At 42.8% G+C, this 15,752-nt stretch overlaps 6 protein-coding genes across 8 annotated transcripts; 3 read left to right on the top strand and 3 right to left on the bottom strand.

The window, feature by feature from the left end:
• Positions 1–303: 303 nt before the first annotated feature.
• On the top strand, positions 304–2,799 carry LOC148170951 (serine protease persephone-like). 2 transcript variants are annotated; one of them, XM_088040581.1, is made up of 3 exons: positions 304–475; positions 1,659–2,354; positions 2,408–2,799. In XM_088040581.1, exons 1-3 carry the CDS (start codon positions 394–396, stop codon positions 2,710–2,712), a joined length of 1,083 nt encoding a protein of 360 aa, XP_087896707.1. In that variant the 5' UTR covers positions 304–393; the 3' UTR covers positions 2,713–2,799. The 2 variants fall into 2 exon arrangements, with proteins under 2 accessions (XP_087896707.1, XP_087896706.1); XM_088040580.1 differs by having other exon boundaries at positions 1,656–2,354.
• A 342-nt stretch (positions 2,800–3,141) lies between these two features.
• Positions 3,142–3,984, top strand: Pym (partner of Y14 and mago). The gene is made up of 3 exons (XM_088040582.1): positions 3,142–3,233; positions 3,287–3,529; positions 3,577–3,984. The coding sequence occupies exons 1-3, from the start codon at positions 3,203–3,205 to the stop codon at positions 3,825–3,827; spliced, it is 525 nt and encodes a 174-aa protein (XP_087896708.1). The 5' UTR covers positions 3,142–3,202; the 3' UTR covers positions 3,828–3,984.
• Positions 3,956–5,987, bottom strand: LOC148170949 (neprilysin-1-like). The gene is made up of 4 exons (XM_088040579.1): positions 5,870–5,987; positions 4,657–5,825; positions 4,474–4,612; positions 3,956–4,438 (listed from the first exon to the last, which is right to left on the bottom strand). The coding sequence occupies exons 1-4, from the start codon at positions 5,943–5,945 to the stop codon at positions 3,975–3,977; spliced, it is 1,848 nt and encodes a 615-aa protein (XP_087896705.1). The 5' UTR covers positions 5,946–5,987; the 3' UTR covers positions 3,956–3,974.
• A 23-nt stretch (positions 5,988–6,010) lies between these two features.
• LOC148170948 (ATP-dependent RNA helicase DDX42) lies at positions 6,011–8,475 on the bottom strand. Its single transcript, XM_088040578.1, has 4 exons — positions 8,182–8,475; positions 7,984–8,137; positions 6,222–7,940; positions 6,011–6,175 (listed from the first exon to the last, which is right to left on the bottom strand). The coding sequence occupies exons 1-4, from the start codon at positions 8,355–8,357 to the stop codon at positions 6,098–6,100; spliced, it is 2,127 nt and encodes a 708-aa protein (XP_087896704.1). The 5' UTR covers positions 8,358–8,475; the 3' UTR covers positions 6,011–6,097.
• A 152-nt stretch (positions 8,476–8,627) lies between these two features.
• On the top strand, positions 8,628–11,986 carry LOC148170947 (uncharacterized). The gene is made up of 13 exons (XM_088041132.1): positions 8,628–8,693; positions 8,741–8,963; positions 9,008–9,136; positions 9,185–10,064; positions 10,107–10,397; positions 10,438–10,588; positions 10,634–11,160; positions 11,208–11,270; positions 11,316–11,466; positions 11,511–11,600; positions 11,652–11,736; positions 11,782–11,808; positions 11,857–11,986. The coding sequence occupies exons 1-13, from the start codon at positions 8,628–8,630 to the stop codon at positions 11,967–11,969; spliced, it is 2,796 nt and encodes a 931-aa protein (XP_087897258.1). The 3' UTR covers positions 11,970–11,986.
• Positions 11,987–14,217: 2,231 nt separating this feature from the next.
• Positions 14,218–15,742, bottom strand: RpS9 (ribosomal protein S9). Of its 2 annotated transcripts, none has more exons than XM_088040599.1 (4): positions 15,673–15,742; positions 15,107–15,350; positions 14,704–14,890; positions 14,218–14,428 (listed from the first exon to the last, which is right to left on the bottom strand). In XM_088040599.1, exons 2-4 carry the CDS (start codon positions 15,327–15,329, stop codon positions 14,254–14,256), a joined length of 585 nt encoding a protein of 194 aa, XP_087896725.1. In that variant the 5' UTR covers positions 15,330–15,350; positions 15,673–15,742; the 3' UTR covers positions 14,218–14,253. The 2 variants fall into 2 exon arrangements, 1 of the variants encoding a protein (XP_087896725.1); XR_015770330.1 differs by having other exon boundaries at positions 14,338–14,428; positions 14,628–14,890.
• Between the last annotated feature and the right edge of the window lie 10 nt (positions 15,743–15,752).

Raw genomic sequence — 15,752 nt, 5'->3', positions numbered from 1 at the left:
CCTGCTGTTTAAAAACGGTAACAAATTGAATGTTGACATATCACACCTAACACAACTTACACGATCGAATTTTCTACCCTAAAACCCAATTCACACAACTCCACAATTGCAACAGGAACGAATTACACAAAGAAAAATTCAAAATTTGTGACTTTGAGTGGACATTTGCAACTTAACTAATTGCAGAAAAATCCTCTGCAGGAAAAATTAAGTTTAGAGTCTGCCGAATACAATTTATTGCGTCTAGGGACTTTCTAAGTAAAAACTTAGAGATCATTAAAGTTTTGACCTGGCAACACTGAGCCAAAGACAGAAGAGTTTGCGCATCGACAACTATTCACTCAGAGACACAAGATAAGTCAGTTTGTGCTGTGTTTTTGTCATGACATCAACATGGTCCGACATGATTGGACCATCTTCGGTCTCTTTGCGCTCTTTTTCTTCCAAATCCTGGCCAAACCGAGAGAGTTATATGGTAATGACTTTTCACTCATTTTCATTTGGCATTGACATTGAACATTCGTTGCGCATCGCTGCTTCGCGGAAAGAGAAAAGAGCAAAACAGACGTATCTACAAAGACATCAATTTCGAAGATCTCGCATTGTTTACACGCCGTTAATCATTGAACTTTATGACCCGAAAATGTTAAAAAAACTGATAATTGGAGGCGATAAGCTGTAATTACGGGAATTTAACGTTCAGAAGGCTCCAGGAAAAACCGCGTGTCTACTTAATCGCCCGTGTTGGTTTCGCGAAAATTGCAGCCTGGACAGACCGCTTCCGGGCTTTGTTTGCGCTGAAGGAACGACAAAAATCCCCGGATTTTTGACGTGTTTACTCGCTTCAATTAGCACGATTTGGTATCGTCGGATCGCTTTCAATAGAAAAATTAGCGTATTTGTGGCATTTTCACGCGGAATGAACCTTTTGACCTAAAGAGTGCGTCGATATGTAGGGGAGAGATGATCAATGTGCAAGAGTAGGCGAAGAAAAAAAAATTCACTTGCAATTTCTGTTTGACGGAATTAAAAACTTCGTAAACCATAAAAACTTTTCGTTTTTACAAAAAAAAATTCTTTTAATGTTTATTTATGTCTTCAATAAGAGTCTCTATTTTGTTGTTTTTACTTCTTGTTATTTAAGTTTATTTTGTTTTTATTTTCTTGCTTAAATATATTCACTGTTTCCACTTTTGCTTAACTTACAAAACTTTTTGAACATAACACATCCTTACGATGGAAAGGAATCATTTTACCCCAATCGAGGGATCATTTTACCTCTAGTTCATGAATAAAATGATCCTTTTACATTCTTGCACTTAATTCTTTATTTAATGAAAATGGTGCAAATTTCCGAATGCATTTTTAGGCGAACTTGTAGCTCCTGCCTAAATGGTAGATTTATCAATATAAAAGTTTTGTAGCTATGGTGCTAAAAACCTTAGAGGAATTATTATACCCCTGTCTCCCCTACTCAGAAAGACGCAAAACCTCCAGACTTTTCTTATCCACTTCACATTCCGATTAGCTTTTTGTTCTGTAAACACTCGTTTATTGACTCGTGCCATCCAAACAAGGTGAGCAAGGCAATTAAACAAACAAAATCGAGTAATATTTCATGCCCGCAGCTCTAAATTCTTCAATTTCTCCTCCAGCAGGGTCGACGTGCCACAACTCCAACTCCCCTGGAACGTGCATTTTGATAACAAACTGCACCTCCGCTCTTGAAGACGTGAAAGAACAAGGCTTTCACGAGTTGAAACGTTGCGGCTTCGACGGTTTTACCGAAATAGTGTGTTGCCCCAACTCGGAGTTCCGCCACACGAAGCCTGATGACGACAAGGCGACGATTCGAGGGACGGATCCTCAACGGAAAAGCATCTCTGCGTGTAAGAAATACACGAAGAATCTCCCGATAATTCTTAGCTACCATATCGTGGGTGGTGAGGATGCAGAAGTGGGCGAGTTTCCCCACATGGCAGCTCTTGGTTTCTTTAGTAAAGAGGAGAAGCAGTACCGGTTTGACTGCGGAGGGACTTTGATTTCTTCGCAGTTTATTGTGACAGCGGCGCATTGTATTATTAATATTCAAGGCAACGAATTGAAAATTGCGAGATTAGGCGTGATTTCGGTGCCTGATGGCGTGGAGGAACCAGACCCAAAACTGGACCACAACGTCGTCAATGTTACCGTACATAAAGACTACAACTGGAAAGAGAAGTTCAACGACATAGCGCTGGTGAAACTGGAGAAAAAAATTACATTCACTCAGACCATCCGACCGGCGTGTTTGTACACGAAGAATGATGACCCCGAGAGGTTGATGGTCACCGGATGGGGGGCAGTGAGTCTAGGTGAGTGCGCTGGTGGTCCACCGTGGTTTTTTACTAACCCACTTCTTCTGTAGGAGGTGAGAAGAGCTCAGTTCTCCAAAAGGCGACGTTGAATTCCGTTGACCTTCACGAGTGTAACAGTACTTATCAAAGCAGAACCACTAGACATGTCATCAGGAGTCAGTTGTGTGCCGCTGATAACGTCAGCGATGCCTGTCAGGGGGACTCTGGGGGGCCTCTGCAAACGCAGAGTAATTCAAGCATTTTGACCATCGTGGGGGTCACATCCTACGGGATCGGCTGCGGGAGCAAATATCCGGGGATCTACACGAGGATCAGCAGCTATCTGGACTGGATCGAAGGGATAGTCTGGCCTTGAGCGCCAAAAACGCCAAATTGTGATACTATGGACGCCATTATAATTATTTATTGTTGAATACAAGCTTGTTTTTATCGCACTCATTGACGCCGGATTGTTTAATTTTAACAATTTGTTTGGTCCACCATTTTGTCGGCCATTTTCTGATTTTTATTGCATAGCAAATACTTATCTATTTTAAGGAAGTCTGAAGTGTGCAACGCAGGTCTTAAAAGAACTAAAAAATTATAAAAAACGCTCATATTATAAGGTTGAAACTGCTTACGTCATAATCAAAACGGCAACAACTACAACCTTCCGTTATCGGAGCTTTCGCCACATCCTCCTTTCAAAGCCTAGTGAAATCAACGTTACCACCAGCATTACCAACTCCCCAAAGTAACTAGCCTGAATGACAGCTTGAAAATGCATCTTTCATATTGACGAAAACAACGATTTAATCGAAAAGTGTGAACGTACGAACGGGAAATAGGAAGGTCTGCGGATCAAGATGTCCTCAAACAACATTGTTACTGAAAGTGGTGAGTTTTTGCGAACAACAAAGGAATCTAACCTCAAAGTTTTGTTGTTTTAGGCGATACTTTTATTCCTGCCTCCCAGAGACCGGACGGAACTTGGCGGAAAGCCCGGCGAGTTAAAGAAGGTTACGTGCCTCAAGAAGAAGTGCCATTGTACGAAAGTAAAGGCAAACAATTTATGACTAGAAACACAAAACCTGAGCCTGTTAAGTTGTCGAGTGGAGAGACGGCGCAGCGCCCCATTCCGGGGCTTTTTATTATAGATGATAAGGAGAAGAAGCCCAAGAAGAAGAATAAGAGTAATTTGCCCTCTTTCTATTGTTGGTTATTACCGTGTATTTTGCAGAAGTAGAAGAAGTGACAAAGCAGTTGGAAAACACGACAATTAGTGAAAAATTTGTGCAACATGCACAGCCCCAAACAGACCCGTCGAAAAAGCTGAAAAACCTGAAAAAGAGACTCAGAGAAGTGGAAGCCTTGGAAGAGAAACTAAAGAATGGTTTGATACCAAAACCAGAGCCCGACCAACTCGCGAAAATACAAAGAAAAAATGATTTATTGATGCAAATACGAGAATTAGAGAAACAACTTGGGTAACTTTCCTGCACAGTTATTGATAAATTTTTATTCAACCCTCTGAATCAAGGGCGTAATTTTATAGCGTCACTGCCCACGTTTAATTTAAACCTTCAAACGGTTAAATCCTGTGATAGTCAAGCTCTATCTTAATAAATGTCGATTTTATTACCACAAATCGCAAGAACTACCACTACCACAATTAAACGTTTCCCTAAAATCTTCATTCTTCATTAAACTAAGCACGCGGTCACCATTAGCCCCGTGTTCTTCCCCGTTGAAAATCTCGGTTTCTTCGGATATCTCGCACCACATCTGCGCAAAAGTGACGAAAAACTCTTTCTTTGACTCTGTTTTCAGAGCTCTCAGGCTAACTCTGACGCCGTTACTGTCAGCTATGTTTTCACCAATGGAGGCCCCACTGCCGTAACATTCAGTGCGATTTTTATACACCGCCAAATCGTGGTCCGGTAACCATTTCCGGATTTTTCCGGTCGAATCGGCGTGGATTCCTGCAGGATCTAGGGCGTGAGACATCTCATGCCCCATCAAGAAACCCAGCGCTCCGAAATTGAAGCTGTCGTCGCGGTGGGGGTCGAAAAACGGGGGCTCCAGGAGTCCTAAAGGAATAACTACAAAATTAGTTTTTCTGGAAGGGGGTGCTCACAGACTGAGTTCTGCAGGACGCTGTAGTAAGCATTGACGTCGAACGGAGATGACGGCCACGTTTTGTCTGCTAAATCCAACTCGAATTTGAATTTCTTCAGCTTCAAAACGTTCGTGAAGTGGTCACTGGTCATTTGTAACTAAAAAAAACTCGTTCTGAAAGGCCATGGCAGACAAAACTCACCTTTCTGTAATGATCCACACCTCCTTTAGGAAAACCTAAATTTAGTTTGATATTTTTGATCTTTTCTGTTGTTAACGCCTTCGCTTCTTTGCTCAACCAATCACTCGTCGCTAACGTGTCAATAAACTGGCTTCTGATTGACTCAAACATTAACTCCGCCTTTTTGAACACGCGAGGATTAGAATACGCCTTCAAATAGGGCGGTACTAATAAAGGGCTGAAATATTTGATAACACCATCAAGACACTCGAAATCTCGCGTTAAGTCTTCTTTGACTCCCAATATAGCCTGATCAATCAAAAAACTCAAATCTCGCATATGATTGGTTGTTTCCCGCGACAGGTCTTTGACGACCGCCCACATTATGTAGTTAGCAACGACTTTTTTGTCCGTTTGACCAATCAAAACAAACATAGTTTTTAAGGCGTGGTAGTTCCGGACTACAATGGGTGTGTCGGGGGCGGTCTGTACACGATTAGAAAACAGGTGGTTCAGGGCCCACCTCCAATCATTCGGAAACTTTTTTGACAGTTTTCCCAAGGTCGTTCTCTCATGACGTGACTTCACCGCCATCACTTTAGCTAAGTTTGTTTCAAACTTAACAACATCTTTAACGTCGGTGGTGTTCACGTTACCAAACAAATGACTAGCGGTGTCTAAAATCCACTTTTCGTACGCCTCCAACTCTGTGTTATAGCCAGAACCAATCAAAATAGACTCGGGGAAAATCAAATCTCCCGCTTCTACATAAACGATTTGATTGGTAGTTTGGTAGTCCGAATCGACGTGTATATTCAGGATTGGATGGATACCCAACAGCGTCGTGATAGTAACGACTTGTTTAAACCAATCGTGCGGGTTTAAGGCGGAGTCTACCAAAGGCCAACCCCCGAGATGTTTAATGAACGAAGTTAACTCCTGCAAGTATTTCGTTTCGTGGTCGACGATGTTTAAACACCAGCGATAAAATATTTGGGGTTTGGTCAGTGAGGGGTCGTGTCGACTTAAAATTTTTGCCAATCGCGTTTTGAGTTTGTGATTTGTGGCGATCCATGGGTTCCATATTGGTTCGAATGGAGGTTTGTGGGCGTGGTCCAACCACGTGGCGCAGGAATACGCGTAGAAGTTTGTGCAAGGGTTGGTTTGGGGCGGGGCGTGGGCGGAGCTATCTAAAATATAAGTGAAAGGGGGAGGAGTATCATTTTGGCCTTACCTGGTCGAAAAATGAGGGGTAATTTCGCGTCGATACTCCCCGCGATCACAACAAAACACATCACTCTCCTCCACATCTTTCGCAACTACCAGTTTATTCACCTCTTTATCAAAAACGTGTGGGTGATTCAGATACAAGAAATCCTGTTTTACTTATTTATTATCAGAACAAACTGTCATGCATAATCTTCGTTAAATAACAAAAATGTACACCTACATAAAAAAAAATTCACTGCCACCGGCTCTTCTTCCTGGCGGAATTCGCGGGGGTGTGCGTTGCTGGGGCCGGATCAGAACTAGCCGTAAACTACAAAAAACTAGTTTTATTTCGAAATCACCCAATTAAAACAAACCTGATTCATATATTGAGTTTTGAACGCCGCCTTCATCGCCGACAGCCTATCAGTGGCCGGTCCCCGCGACTGCGTGCTTGGTTGTCCTGCCGATTCGCTAACGAACCTCGGAGCTCCTCCTACTTTCTCTTTAAACCCAAGTCCGACTCCGCCCACGTTGGGATTCCCGCCCTTCGTCTTGTACCGTTGCTTCCTGTACCACGAGCTCTGTAACGCCAAATCCAGAACTTCCTGAGGGACGTCTTGATGGGCAGCCTCCAGATTCTTGACGATGTGTCCCACGAATTCTTTGTCTTTCGGTGTGATCAAAGTAAACGCGGTTCCTTGATTACCAGCACGTCCCGTTCGCCCGATTCGATGGGTGTGAGTGTCTATATCTCTGGCGATGTCGTAATTGACCACGGTGCGGATGTGAGGGATGTCGAGACCCCGCGCCGCGACGTCCGTCGCGATCAACAGACCACACTCTTTCTTTTTAAAGGCGGTGATGACTTTGTTACGTTCGGCTTGTTCGATGTCGCCGTGGAGCAAAAGACAGTCGAACTCCTTCACTTTGAGGTCAGCGGCGAGTTGCTCGGCGTCGAGCTTCTTGGTGACGAAGACCAGCACTGAGCCTGCAGATAACAGTTCTATTAGATTCTTCACCAACCAGTCTCGTTTCAGCTGTTGGTTGTCCATCAAGAGGACTTTCTGGGTGACATCCTCGTTGGCTTGACCTGTGATCCCCTGGGATATCCGCACAGGATCGATGAGGGCGTCTTTAGCCAACTTCTCGATTCGTTTGCGAAACGTGGCACTGAACAAGAGGGTTTGTCTGTCAGGACGGACGTGGTTACACACTGATCGAACCTGGGGCTCAAACCCCAACTCGAACATCCTGTCGGCTTCGTCGAGGACGAGAAAAGTGACCCTCTGGAGATTCGTGGCGCCTCCTTTGACGTGGTCAATGATGCGTCCGGGGGTGGCAACCACGATGTCGGCGCCCTCCTTCAACGCGAGACTCTGCTCCCATTTGGAGCCTCCTCCATAGGCACAGACTACGGAGAGGTCATAAACTCTCGCGAACTTCTTCGCTTCGTTGTAGATTTGTATGGCCAATTCGCGCGTGGGGGCTAGAATGAGGGCTGCTGGACCTTCACCGGCGGTGACGGGGGGCTGTGCGGACACGTGTGCCAGCAAAGGCCACAGGAAAGCCGCAGTTTTACCGCTTCCAGTTTGGGCGATCCCTAACACATCGCGCCCTTGCAGGGCGCAAGGTACTCCCTGCGCTTGAATGGGGGTGGGGGTGATGTACTCAGCCTTGATTATCGCCTTTAGGAGTTTGTCATCGAAATTAAAATGAGCGAACGAGGACACCGGCTTGGGGGCGCCGGAACCGGAGACTGTAATATCGAACGTTTTACGGAGCTCCGCCACTTGTCGGTTTGAAAGGCTGGAGATTTCAGGGTGTTCTTGGTAGAAGTTCTTCTCGAAAGGTTTGTACTCTATGGTTGAATGGTCAATGGGGGGCAGAGGGTCGATGATTTTCTTCTTGTCTGGCGGAATAGGGTTGCCGTCTTCGTCGTATTCTATCTCAGGGGTGTCTTCCTCCACTGGGGCGAGACCTGCCGTAGGGTTCTCCTCCATGTATCGGTAGTACGATTCCTCCACGTCTTCTTCTTCTAAGTCGTTTCTAACTCCCGAGGGCTGCGAGGAGCTCCCTTGCTTCTCATGCTGCATCTAAAAGAACTGTTGAATAAAGACTTTAGGGGTGAAAACTTACCTGTTGTTCAATCCCTGCCATGTAGGCATCTAAGGGATCGTCATCCTCGTCGCCCCCTTCAGTCTTCTTGGGCACCTCTACCCTTGAAGGGCTCCCGGGGGCCGGAATGTACGCCAAATCCGGCACCGCTTCTTCCTCGTCGTCCTCAAAGTACCTAAAATTCCCTGTAGATATAATTTATAGGAGTTTGAAACTTACTCATCTTCGGTGGCGGCGCGTTTGCGGCTGCCGCCCCACGCCGCCGACAACGCATTCTGACTTATAGCATTCATGGTGGAGTAGCCCTGTTTGGAGACCCCAGTCACGGGGGGCGGAGGCACCGCATTATGCCGCTTTTGATTCATTTGGAAACCAGAGTAGTTAAAGCCGCTCATTACAAGGGGGCGAAGCCTAAACTCGTTTATTCTACTTGCATGATCACGAAAGTTTTAAATGGAAACAACTATGAAGGTCAATGACAGCTGACGTTTGACGTTTGAGGAACTAAACAGAGGTACCAATAGCTTCGATGAAGGCACTATTTTTTGGGGGTTTTTTCGTTTTACTAGGTTGGTTGTTTGATTTTGCCGGGATTTAACGAAATTTAAATAATCAAAGGCGGCACCTGTCAATTGTATTTCTCTTGTTTGTCAAACTGCGCCGCAATGGCAAAAAGCTCAGTCCTCGTGAATTTACCACAACTGGTGGACGTGGCTTTGAACTGCAATGAGGTGATGTTCGTTTACTTATTTTTTAACATCTTTCAATTTGTTTGTAGGGCATCATCAACTTCCAAGCCCTTCACACTCTTCTTCACGTGACGATCCAACAGATGTCTTTAACTAATGTTGGAGTGGAGTTCCGGGGCCCCGAAGGTGAGAAGATCCAAAGTCTTATCACTACAATGAAGTCCGGTACTAACTTGTACCCTGAGTACTCCATCGTGGGGCAAAAAGGGCGAAGAGCCAAGCATTTAGGGTCTAAGAAGATCAGTCTTCAAGGTAAATTCGCTCGTTTTAAGACTCTTAATGAGATAAGTTTCCAGACGTGATCAGAGAAAGGGAAAAATCCGACGAAATCAAACTAAAAGAGGAAGAAATCCGCACAATCGAAAGAAGGAGAGACTCGAAAAGCGACCCTGATAGTAACCCACCTTCCTTAAAATCACCACAAGGTCCCTCAAGTTGTTGTTGCCTTTACGTGCTTTTATATCTGTGTTTAGGTAGTCTTCTCGGGTTCAAAACAGCGGACGTGAAGACAGTCGTCGTGGTAGACGCGCAATCAACTCTGCCTCAATTCACCGTCACAGTATCAAAAGACAAGTTTGACACCCTCCATAACGACATTGAGGTGGTCAAAGACCAAATCAGAGAACTAAGAGAACTGCCGGCAAACCTGGGCCTTTTGGAAGCTGTTAAATCACCATCAGCCCCTATTGTTGATATGTTTCAAATCCTCAATCTTACGAAGAGGATGGAAAGCAGCGAACAAGCAATGATGAAGATCAGTTCGTTGATTGAAGACTTGGCGAAATTTGATTCTCGGGACGATATTAGTGCGATGCAACTTGAAGAAAAGATGCAGGAAATGAAGGGGGAAGTTGCTAGTTTAGGGACTGATAGACGAAGCAGTTCCCAAGGGAACAGAAAGGGCAGTGAGACTAAAAGGGACAGTGTTGGGAGCAAATCCTCTCATTCCTCCTCAGCGCATAACAAAAAGATGTTGTTCAAGCTTGTCAGTCTGGAGAAACGAATCTCAACTCTTGAGGACAATCTTAAAGATTTGAATTTGGGGGATTTTGAGTACAATGCGGCTCCAAAAGAAGAGGTTGGTGAGTCAGCGAGGGAAGACGCCAGCAAACAAGAAGAGCAAAGAAAAGAAGACTCAACTGTTAAAGAAGACGCTGCTGCTAAAGACCAAGTGACAGGAGACTCTGGTAAAGAAAAGGATGACGCCTCTACAGCTGTGAAACCCACTGGAAGTGTCGAAGCGAGTATCGCCTCCCAAGTCCCGTTGCCTCGTCCAGTGAAGAAATCCATGGGGAAACCTGAGACGATAAAAGTGATGACTCCTCATCGCGCCTTCGACCCCATTGTCTCAAAGTAAAACCGACTTGTCCCAAACTCCTCTAATTCTTCTTCTAGGATTGACTTCTCCGACATGTCCACGGAGGATGCGCTCATGCTTATCCAGCAGGAGTTTGAGAATCTGCAGAAATGGACCGCTGGCAGCCTCCAAGAAGTTGATAAAAGGGTGTTTCAATCCGGGGGATTGGGCGGGATGGACGTGAAGAACATCGAACTTAAATTTTCAGAGTACGGCGACAAGTTCAAGGAGTTGAACAAGATGTACAACCAGCAGATGACGCTTTTGAATAACCAGTACGAGCGTGTTGAAGCTGATATGAACGACATCTACACCAAACTGGAGATTGTGTAAGCCCCCACGTCTATCGGTGTTTTTATGTAGTTTTAGCCTTCCTGGAGGTGATTCTACTGGGGTTAATGCAGAGACTACGTTGGAACTGGCGAGTAAACTTGACATGCTGCAACAAGAAATGGCGGCGATTACTGATAATACCGCCAAACTCGAGGATGAGAAGAGGGAACAAGACAAACAAACCGAAGTAAAGAAGACACGACAATAACTCTTTCACGATTTTTGCTTGTAGGCAATCTTAGAACAAATCGACGTTCTTAAGATCGTCAAAGCTAACCGCGAAGACCTCGAGGATGCTCTTGGTGAGAAAGCCGATGCTTGTATGATCAACCGGAAGGTTTCCCACGATCAATTCGATGCGGCTTGTGATGATCTGACGCGCGGAATTGAAGAGGCTCTTTCTAAACTCGAAGCACAAGAAGAGTTGTGGCGACAGGCTCTGGATTCTCTTCACAAAGAAGTCGGGAGTAAATTGGACAAGATGGAAGTGGATCCTTTAAGAGATTTTGTTAATAGTAAACTCAAAGCATTGCAAGATAAATTCAAAGCGTTGACTAATCTGAAGAAGGAGCACGAAGCGGCTGGAACTAAGAGCAAGTATTTGAGAGATGTTAACTGCATTTCTTGTGATAGAGACGTGGTGATGAGGAAGGAAATGGACATGTCTTTGAAACCGAAAGCTTATGCGATGCCACCGAGGAGGAACATCGCGCCGTATCTCGCGTACGAGTTGGATCAGTTGAGGAAGCAGCAGAAATGGTAAGAGAAGAAGTGTAGTTGATGGTTGAGTCAAAACGTCTTTTTAGTGCCCCTGGGAGCAAGAATCTGAACTTCATAGAATCCGCCATGAAGACAAGAGGCCACAAAGAGTAAAAAACAGCCCTAGGAAGCAGAAAATTCTAAATAATTTGTAGGAAAGACCATATTTGCAATAGGTACTGTGGGGGTAGTCACACTACAACAACACCTCAACAGAGAGTGACCAGATTGGGGCACTTCTTGGATCAGTGGGGGCCCGAAATAGCCCCCTTAAGTGATGAACTCGTCAAAGGCAGGGACAATCATGTGAGTTTGTACTTGTAATGGGATAAAACTAACTTTTTTTTTAGATGTATAAATCCAGAGATGACAGCATTTACAAAAAATCGAAACAAGGAATTAAGACAAGTGCAAAGACAAATAAAGAGATGCCGGTTCCGGTAATCGCGCTGGTCCAACTTCTGCCGTTTAGTCAAACTGTCTTTTTGTAGGAGTCTGAAGTACCACAGCATGACCGCGAAATTTACATAAATCGACAGGCGGAAACTGCCATCTCGACGGAAGGTACTCAGGAAGGTAAGATTGTTATTAGTGAGAGCTGAGCTAACAGATTTGCTTTAGAGAAGGAAGAGGAAAATTCTGATGCGAGTTCGTATGAAGACAAGTAATTCTAGTCGAAAAACTTTTTTTTTGTAGAGAAAAAAATACATAATATTGGTGCGTTGGCATCACAAGGAGATTCACGCAGGACGGGGGAGAATTCCAGGCAAGAATCGGCTCGAAGCTCGAAGGATGCTCAAAATAATTGAGTCGCAACTGCGAAGAAGTCAAGTGGCGTTAAGGCTTGTGGGAAATTCTAGTGTAATAACTATATTTACAAAGAATCAAATTCGTTCGTGTACACTTTTTTTTCAATAAAATTTTTGGTGGAAGCAAACGATTTTTACTTATCTGGGGTTCTTATAGTTTTAAAGGAGCAATGAGTTTGTGCCAAGTTAAAAGGGGCTGTCTTGACGTTCACAAGTTTAGTGGAATTTGTATACTCACAAGTTTAGTGGAATTTGTATACTGTTTCTACTACTACTAAGTTAGACATACGTCCGAAGATATGTCCTGTCGTTAGATGCAACATTTAAAAAATAAAAATAAAATAATAACCAAGTCGTAAATCGTACAACAGAGTTGAGATTCGGTCTTCTGTGGTCCAAATTGACAAGATTCGTGGTTTATTGTTTTTATTTACACCAAAAAAATCATGTCGAGTAAAAATTTTTAAAAATCAATAAAAAATTAACGGAACGTCGCATTGAAAAACCGTTACCAGATTCTTGTTCCTGGGGTCAAAATTGATTAAAAAAATTGGTTTTAAAGAGATTTAATTTTTTGTCGAAATCGCCAAAAATCCATGAATTAACCCCTTTGCTCTTTTTTGGGCGAAAAACATGAAAGTTTTGGGATCAACACGAAACTTCTCACATGGCAGCTTTTAGCAATTCTCTATCCATTTCTGGTCTCAGTTCCTCTCTACTGGTGAGATTTTCCGAGAAAATTCGAATTGAAAATCTTGAAAATTCAATTCCGCGCGTCGAGTAAAATGTCAACACGGCACAAAGCTAGGACATACGCCAACAAACATGTCCTATCTTTAGTCATATTTAATATTAAATAAAATAATAACTAAACAGTGAATCTTAAATCAAAGTTCAGATTCGTTCTTCTGAGGTCTAAACTGACAAATTAATTTGTTTACTATATTTATTTACTATAAAAAATGGAATTTAAAAATGACAGCTCAGTGCGTGTATAATTGGTTGCCTACACACAAAGCAAATTTTAATGTTAAATAAAATCATAATTAGACTGTAAATTCGACTTTAAAACACAGATTCTTGTTCCTGAAGTCCAAATTAATGAAAAAAGTGTGTTTTTAAAAGATTTTAGATTTTGATCAAATTTCAAAATCCATGAACTAACCTCTTTGGTGTTTTTCGTGCAAACACATTAAAGTCTTCAGATCGACATGAAACCCTCCACAGAGCATCATTTGGCTCTACTAAACCCATTTCTGGTTTCATTTTTTCGCTACTTGTAAGAGTTTCGAAGAAAATCCAAATTGAAATCCTCAAAGAAATGTGCGTGCTGTTAAGTTCAGACATACGGCAAAACCACGCGCAAGCCTAACTTCAGACCCAAAGTTTAAAAAATATTAATTACACAACAACCGATGCTTGAATCTCAAAACAGACTTCGGATTCATTCTACTGAGGTCAAAATTGATAAAAAAATATTTCTTTGCGTTTATTTTCGCCAAAAAAATCAAGTAAAAAAATTTTTTTTAAAAATTAATTAACAATTAATTAACAATTAATTAATTAACAATTGGATCAAAAAAGCGACACCAGATTCTTGTTCCTGGGGTCCAAATTGATAGAAAAAGTCGGTTTCAAAAAAATTTTATTTTTTGTCGAAATCGCCAAAAATCCATGAATTAACCCCTTTGCTCTTTTTTTGGCGAAAAACATGAAAGTTTTCAGATCAACATAAAACTTTGCACACCGCACCATTTAACAATTTTCTACCCATTTCTGGTTTCAGTTCCTCGCTACTTGCAAGATTTTCCGGGAAAATGAAAATTTAAAATCTAAAAATTTAATTTCCCGCAATGAGCGAAATGTCAATCAGTGAACCAAGCTGAGACATACGGCCAAAACCACGCAAAAGCTAACTTCAGACTCAACCTTTTAAAAAATATTAATTAAAAGAGAACGAACGCTTGAATCTTAAATCTAAGTTCAGATTCTTTTTGCTGAGGTCCAAATTGATAAAGAAAGTATTTTTTGCTTTTATTTTGGCCAAAAAATTCAAGTCAAATGCCAGGTGTGTATAATTGGTTGCCTACCTCAAGGAGCAAAATCTGATTGTAAATAAAATCAAAATTATGTTCTAAACAGACTTTAGAGTTCAGATTGTTGTTCCTTGAACTAACTCCTTTGATGTTTGTACGGGGCCAGAAGTCTTCAGATCAAGATGAAAAATGGGAAAAATAAAAACTATAAATTCTGATAGAAACTTTTATTGTCAAATCTTAAAAGCTTAATCTTCTTCCTCCTCGCCAGTGGCTCCGCCACCAGTTCCCTTACGAAGGTTCTTCCTCTTGACACGTCCTGGGCGACCGCCACCAAACGGTGACTTCAACGAGAAATCAATGTGTTTCTGCGAGTCCAATCTCACGACAAACGAAGGGATATTGACCACCTGTTTGCGCACCCTGCAAGAAAAAACCATATTAGCAACCCCAATTCACAAAAATGGAAGTTATTGTCGCCTCACAAGGTACCCAAATAAGGCTATAATAGCCAGAATGGGGCATAAAGCTGGTGTCATTTCTCTTCGAGTTTCTTTAGCACTTGTCTAAGCATTTATAACCCATCAAGTGACTCTAGACTCGGATTTTACAATAAAATTACCTCAGCCGAAACGGCACAGTTTTAATTTCGAGGCGTTAGTTATTCAACTAAGTGGCCTTTTTGAGTAGATTATTACCGGATATGTCTTTGTCTGATCAGAACACGGGCGTGATGGATGGACTTGGCTAGACCCAGCTTAAAGACTTGGGTTTGGAGGCGCCTTTCCAAGAAATCCTCGATTTTGAGACCCAACACGTAATCGAGCTTCATTCTGTTTTCGTCCAAGACACCAATTCGGACGAGACGACGCAAGAGCGCGTTACCTGTTAACAAAAAATAAAGTTAGCACCAAAAATAAAAACTCCTGTTTAGTTAGAAAAGAATGTTTCCCTAACTTTCGGCACAGTTGAACCCATTAGGGGAAAAACTGCTTCCTAGCGGGATTTTCTCTGCCCTGACAAGTAATACTGGCACTCCTTCACTGTTATAAAAACAGGGGAGCGTGGCGTTAGGGCTCCTTAAAAATCACCAAAACACACCTTCAAACAGCCTCTTGGGGTCCTTTTCTTCAAGCGTCAAGAGCTCACGAGCAGCTTTCCGAATCTTGGCCAAAGTGTACTTCACTCGCCACACTTCTCTTTTGTTGCGAAGACCATATTCACCAATGATCTTCAATTCTTGATCAAGACGCGCCTTTTCATACGGACGCCTTGGAGTTACATAGGTCTTAGAACAGACCGTTGGGATCCTACCGTTGACCATTTTGGTCGCGACGTGCCGTCACTGAAAACCAAGTGAAGTTAGCACACGTGGTTCACATAACCTCAATTTAAAAAAAAATGTAACCTCGCCATGAATCAGATAAGTAACATTACTTTCTGGGATTAAACGAGGTGTTACTTTTGCCTTACGTGATTAGGGGTTGGTGGTAAGATAACACCCCCCTTGCCCAATAAATAAGGCAAAAAAAATTCCGGTCATCCGTTAATAAAACTACATGAAAATTATATCAATCGACGCGCAATGGGGCTCGGAACGCGATTTTACAAGTAGTTTTATGTTTTTGTGGATATTTCAGGAGATGATTGGGAAAAACTGTACTCACCCAAGTCGTCGCACGAAATGAACGATAAAAAAGAAATTTGCGAAGAAGGCGCGGTGGCAGCACTGTAGCGATACAGAAGG

The sequence above is a fragment of the Gnatocerus cornutus genome, chromosome 7, assembly GCF_029298725.1.
Source record: "Gnatocerus cornutus isolate USDA-ARS CGAHR chromosome 7, icGnaCorn1.1, whole genome shotgun sequence".
In the NCBI taxonomy this organism is placed as follows: Eukaryota; Metazoa; Arthropoda; class Insecta; order Coleoptera; family Tenebrionidae; genus Gnatocerus; species Gnatocerus cornutus.
Note: the sequence above shows the minus strand (reverse complement) of the source record. Positions and strands in the feature narration are given on the sequence as shown.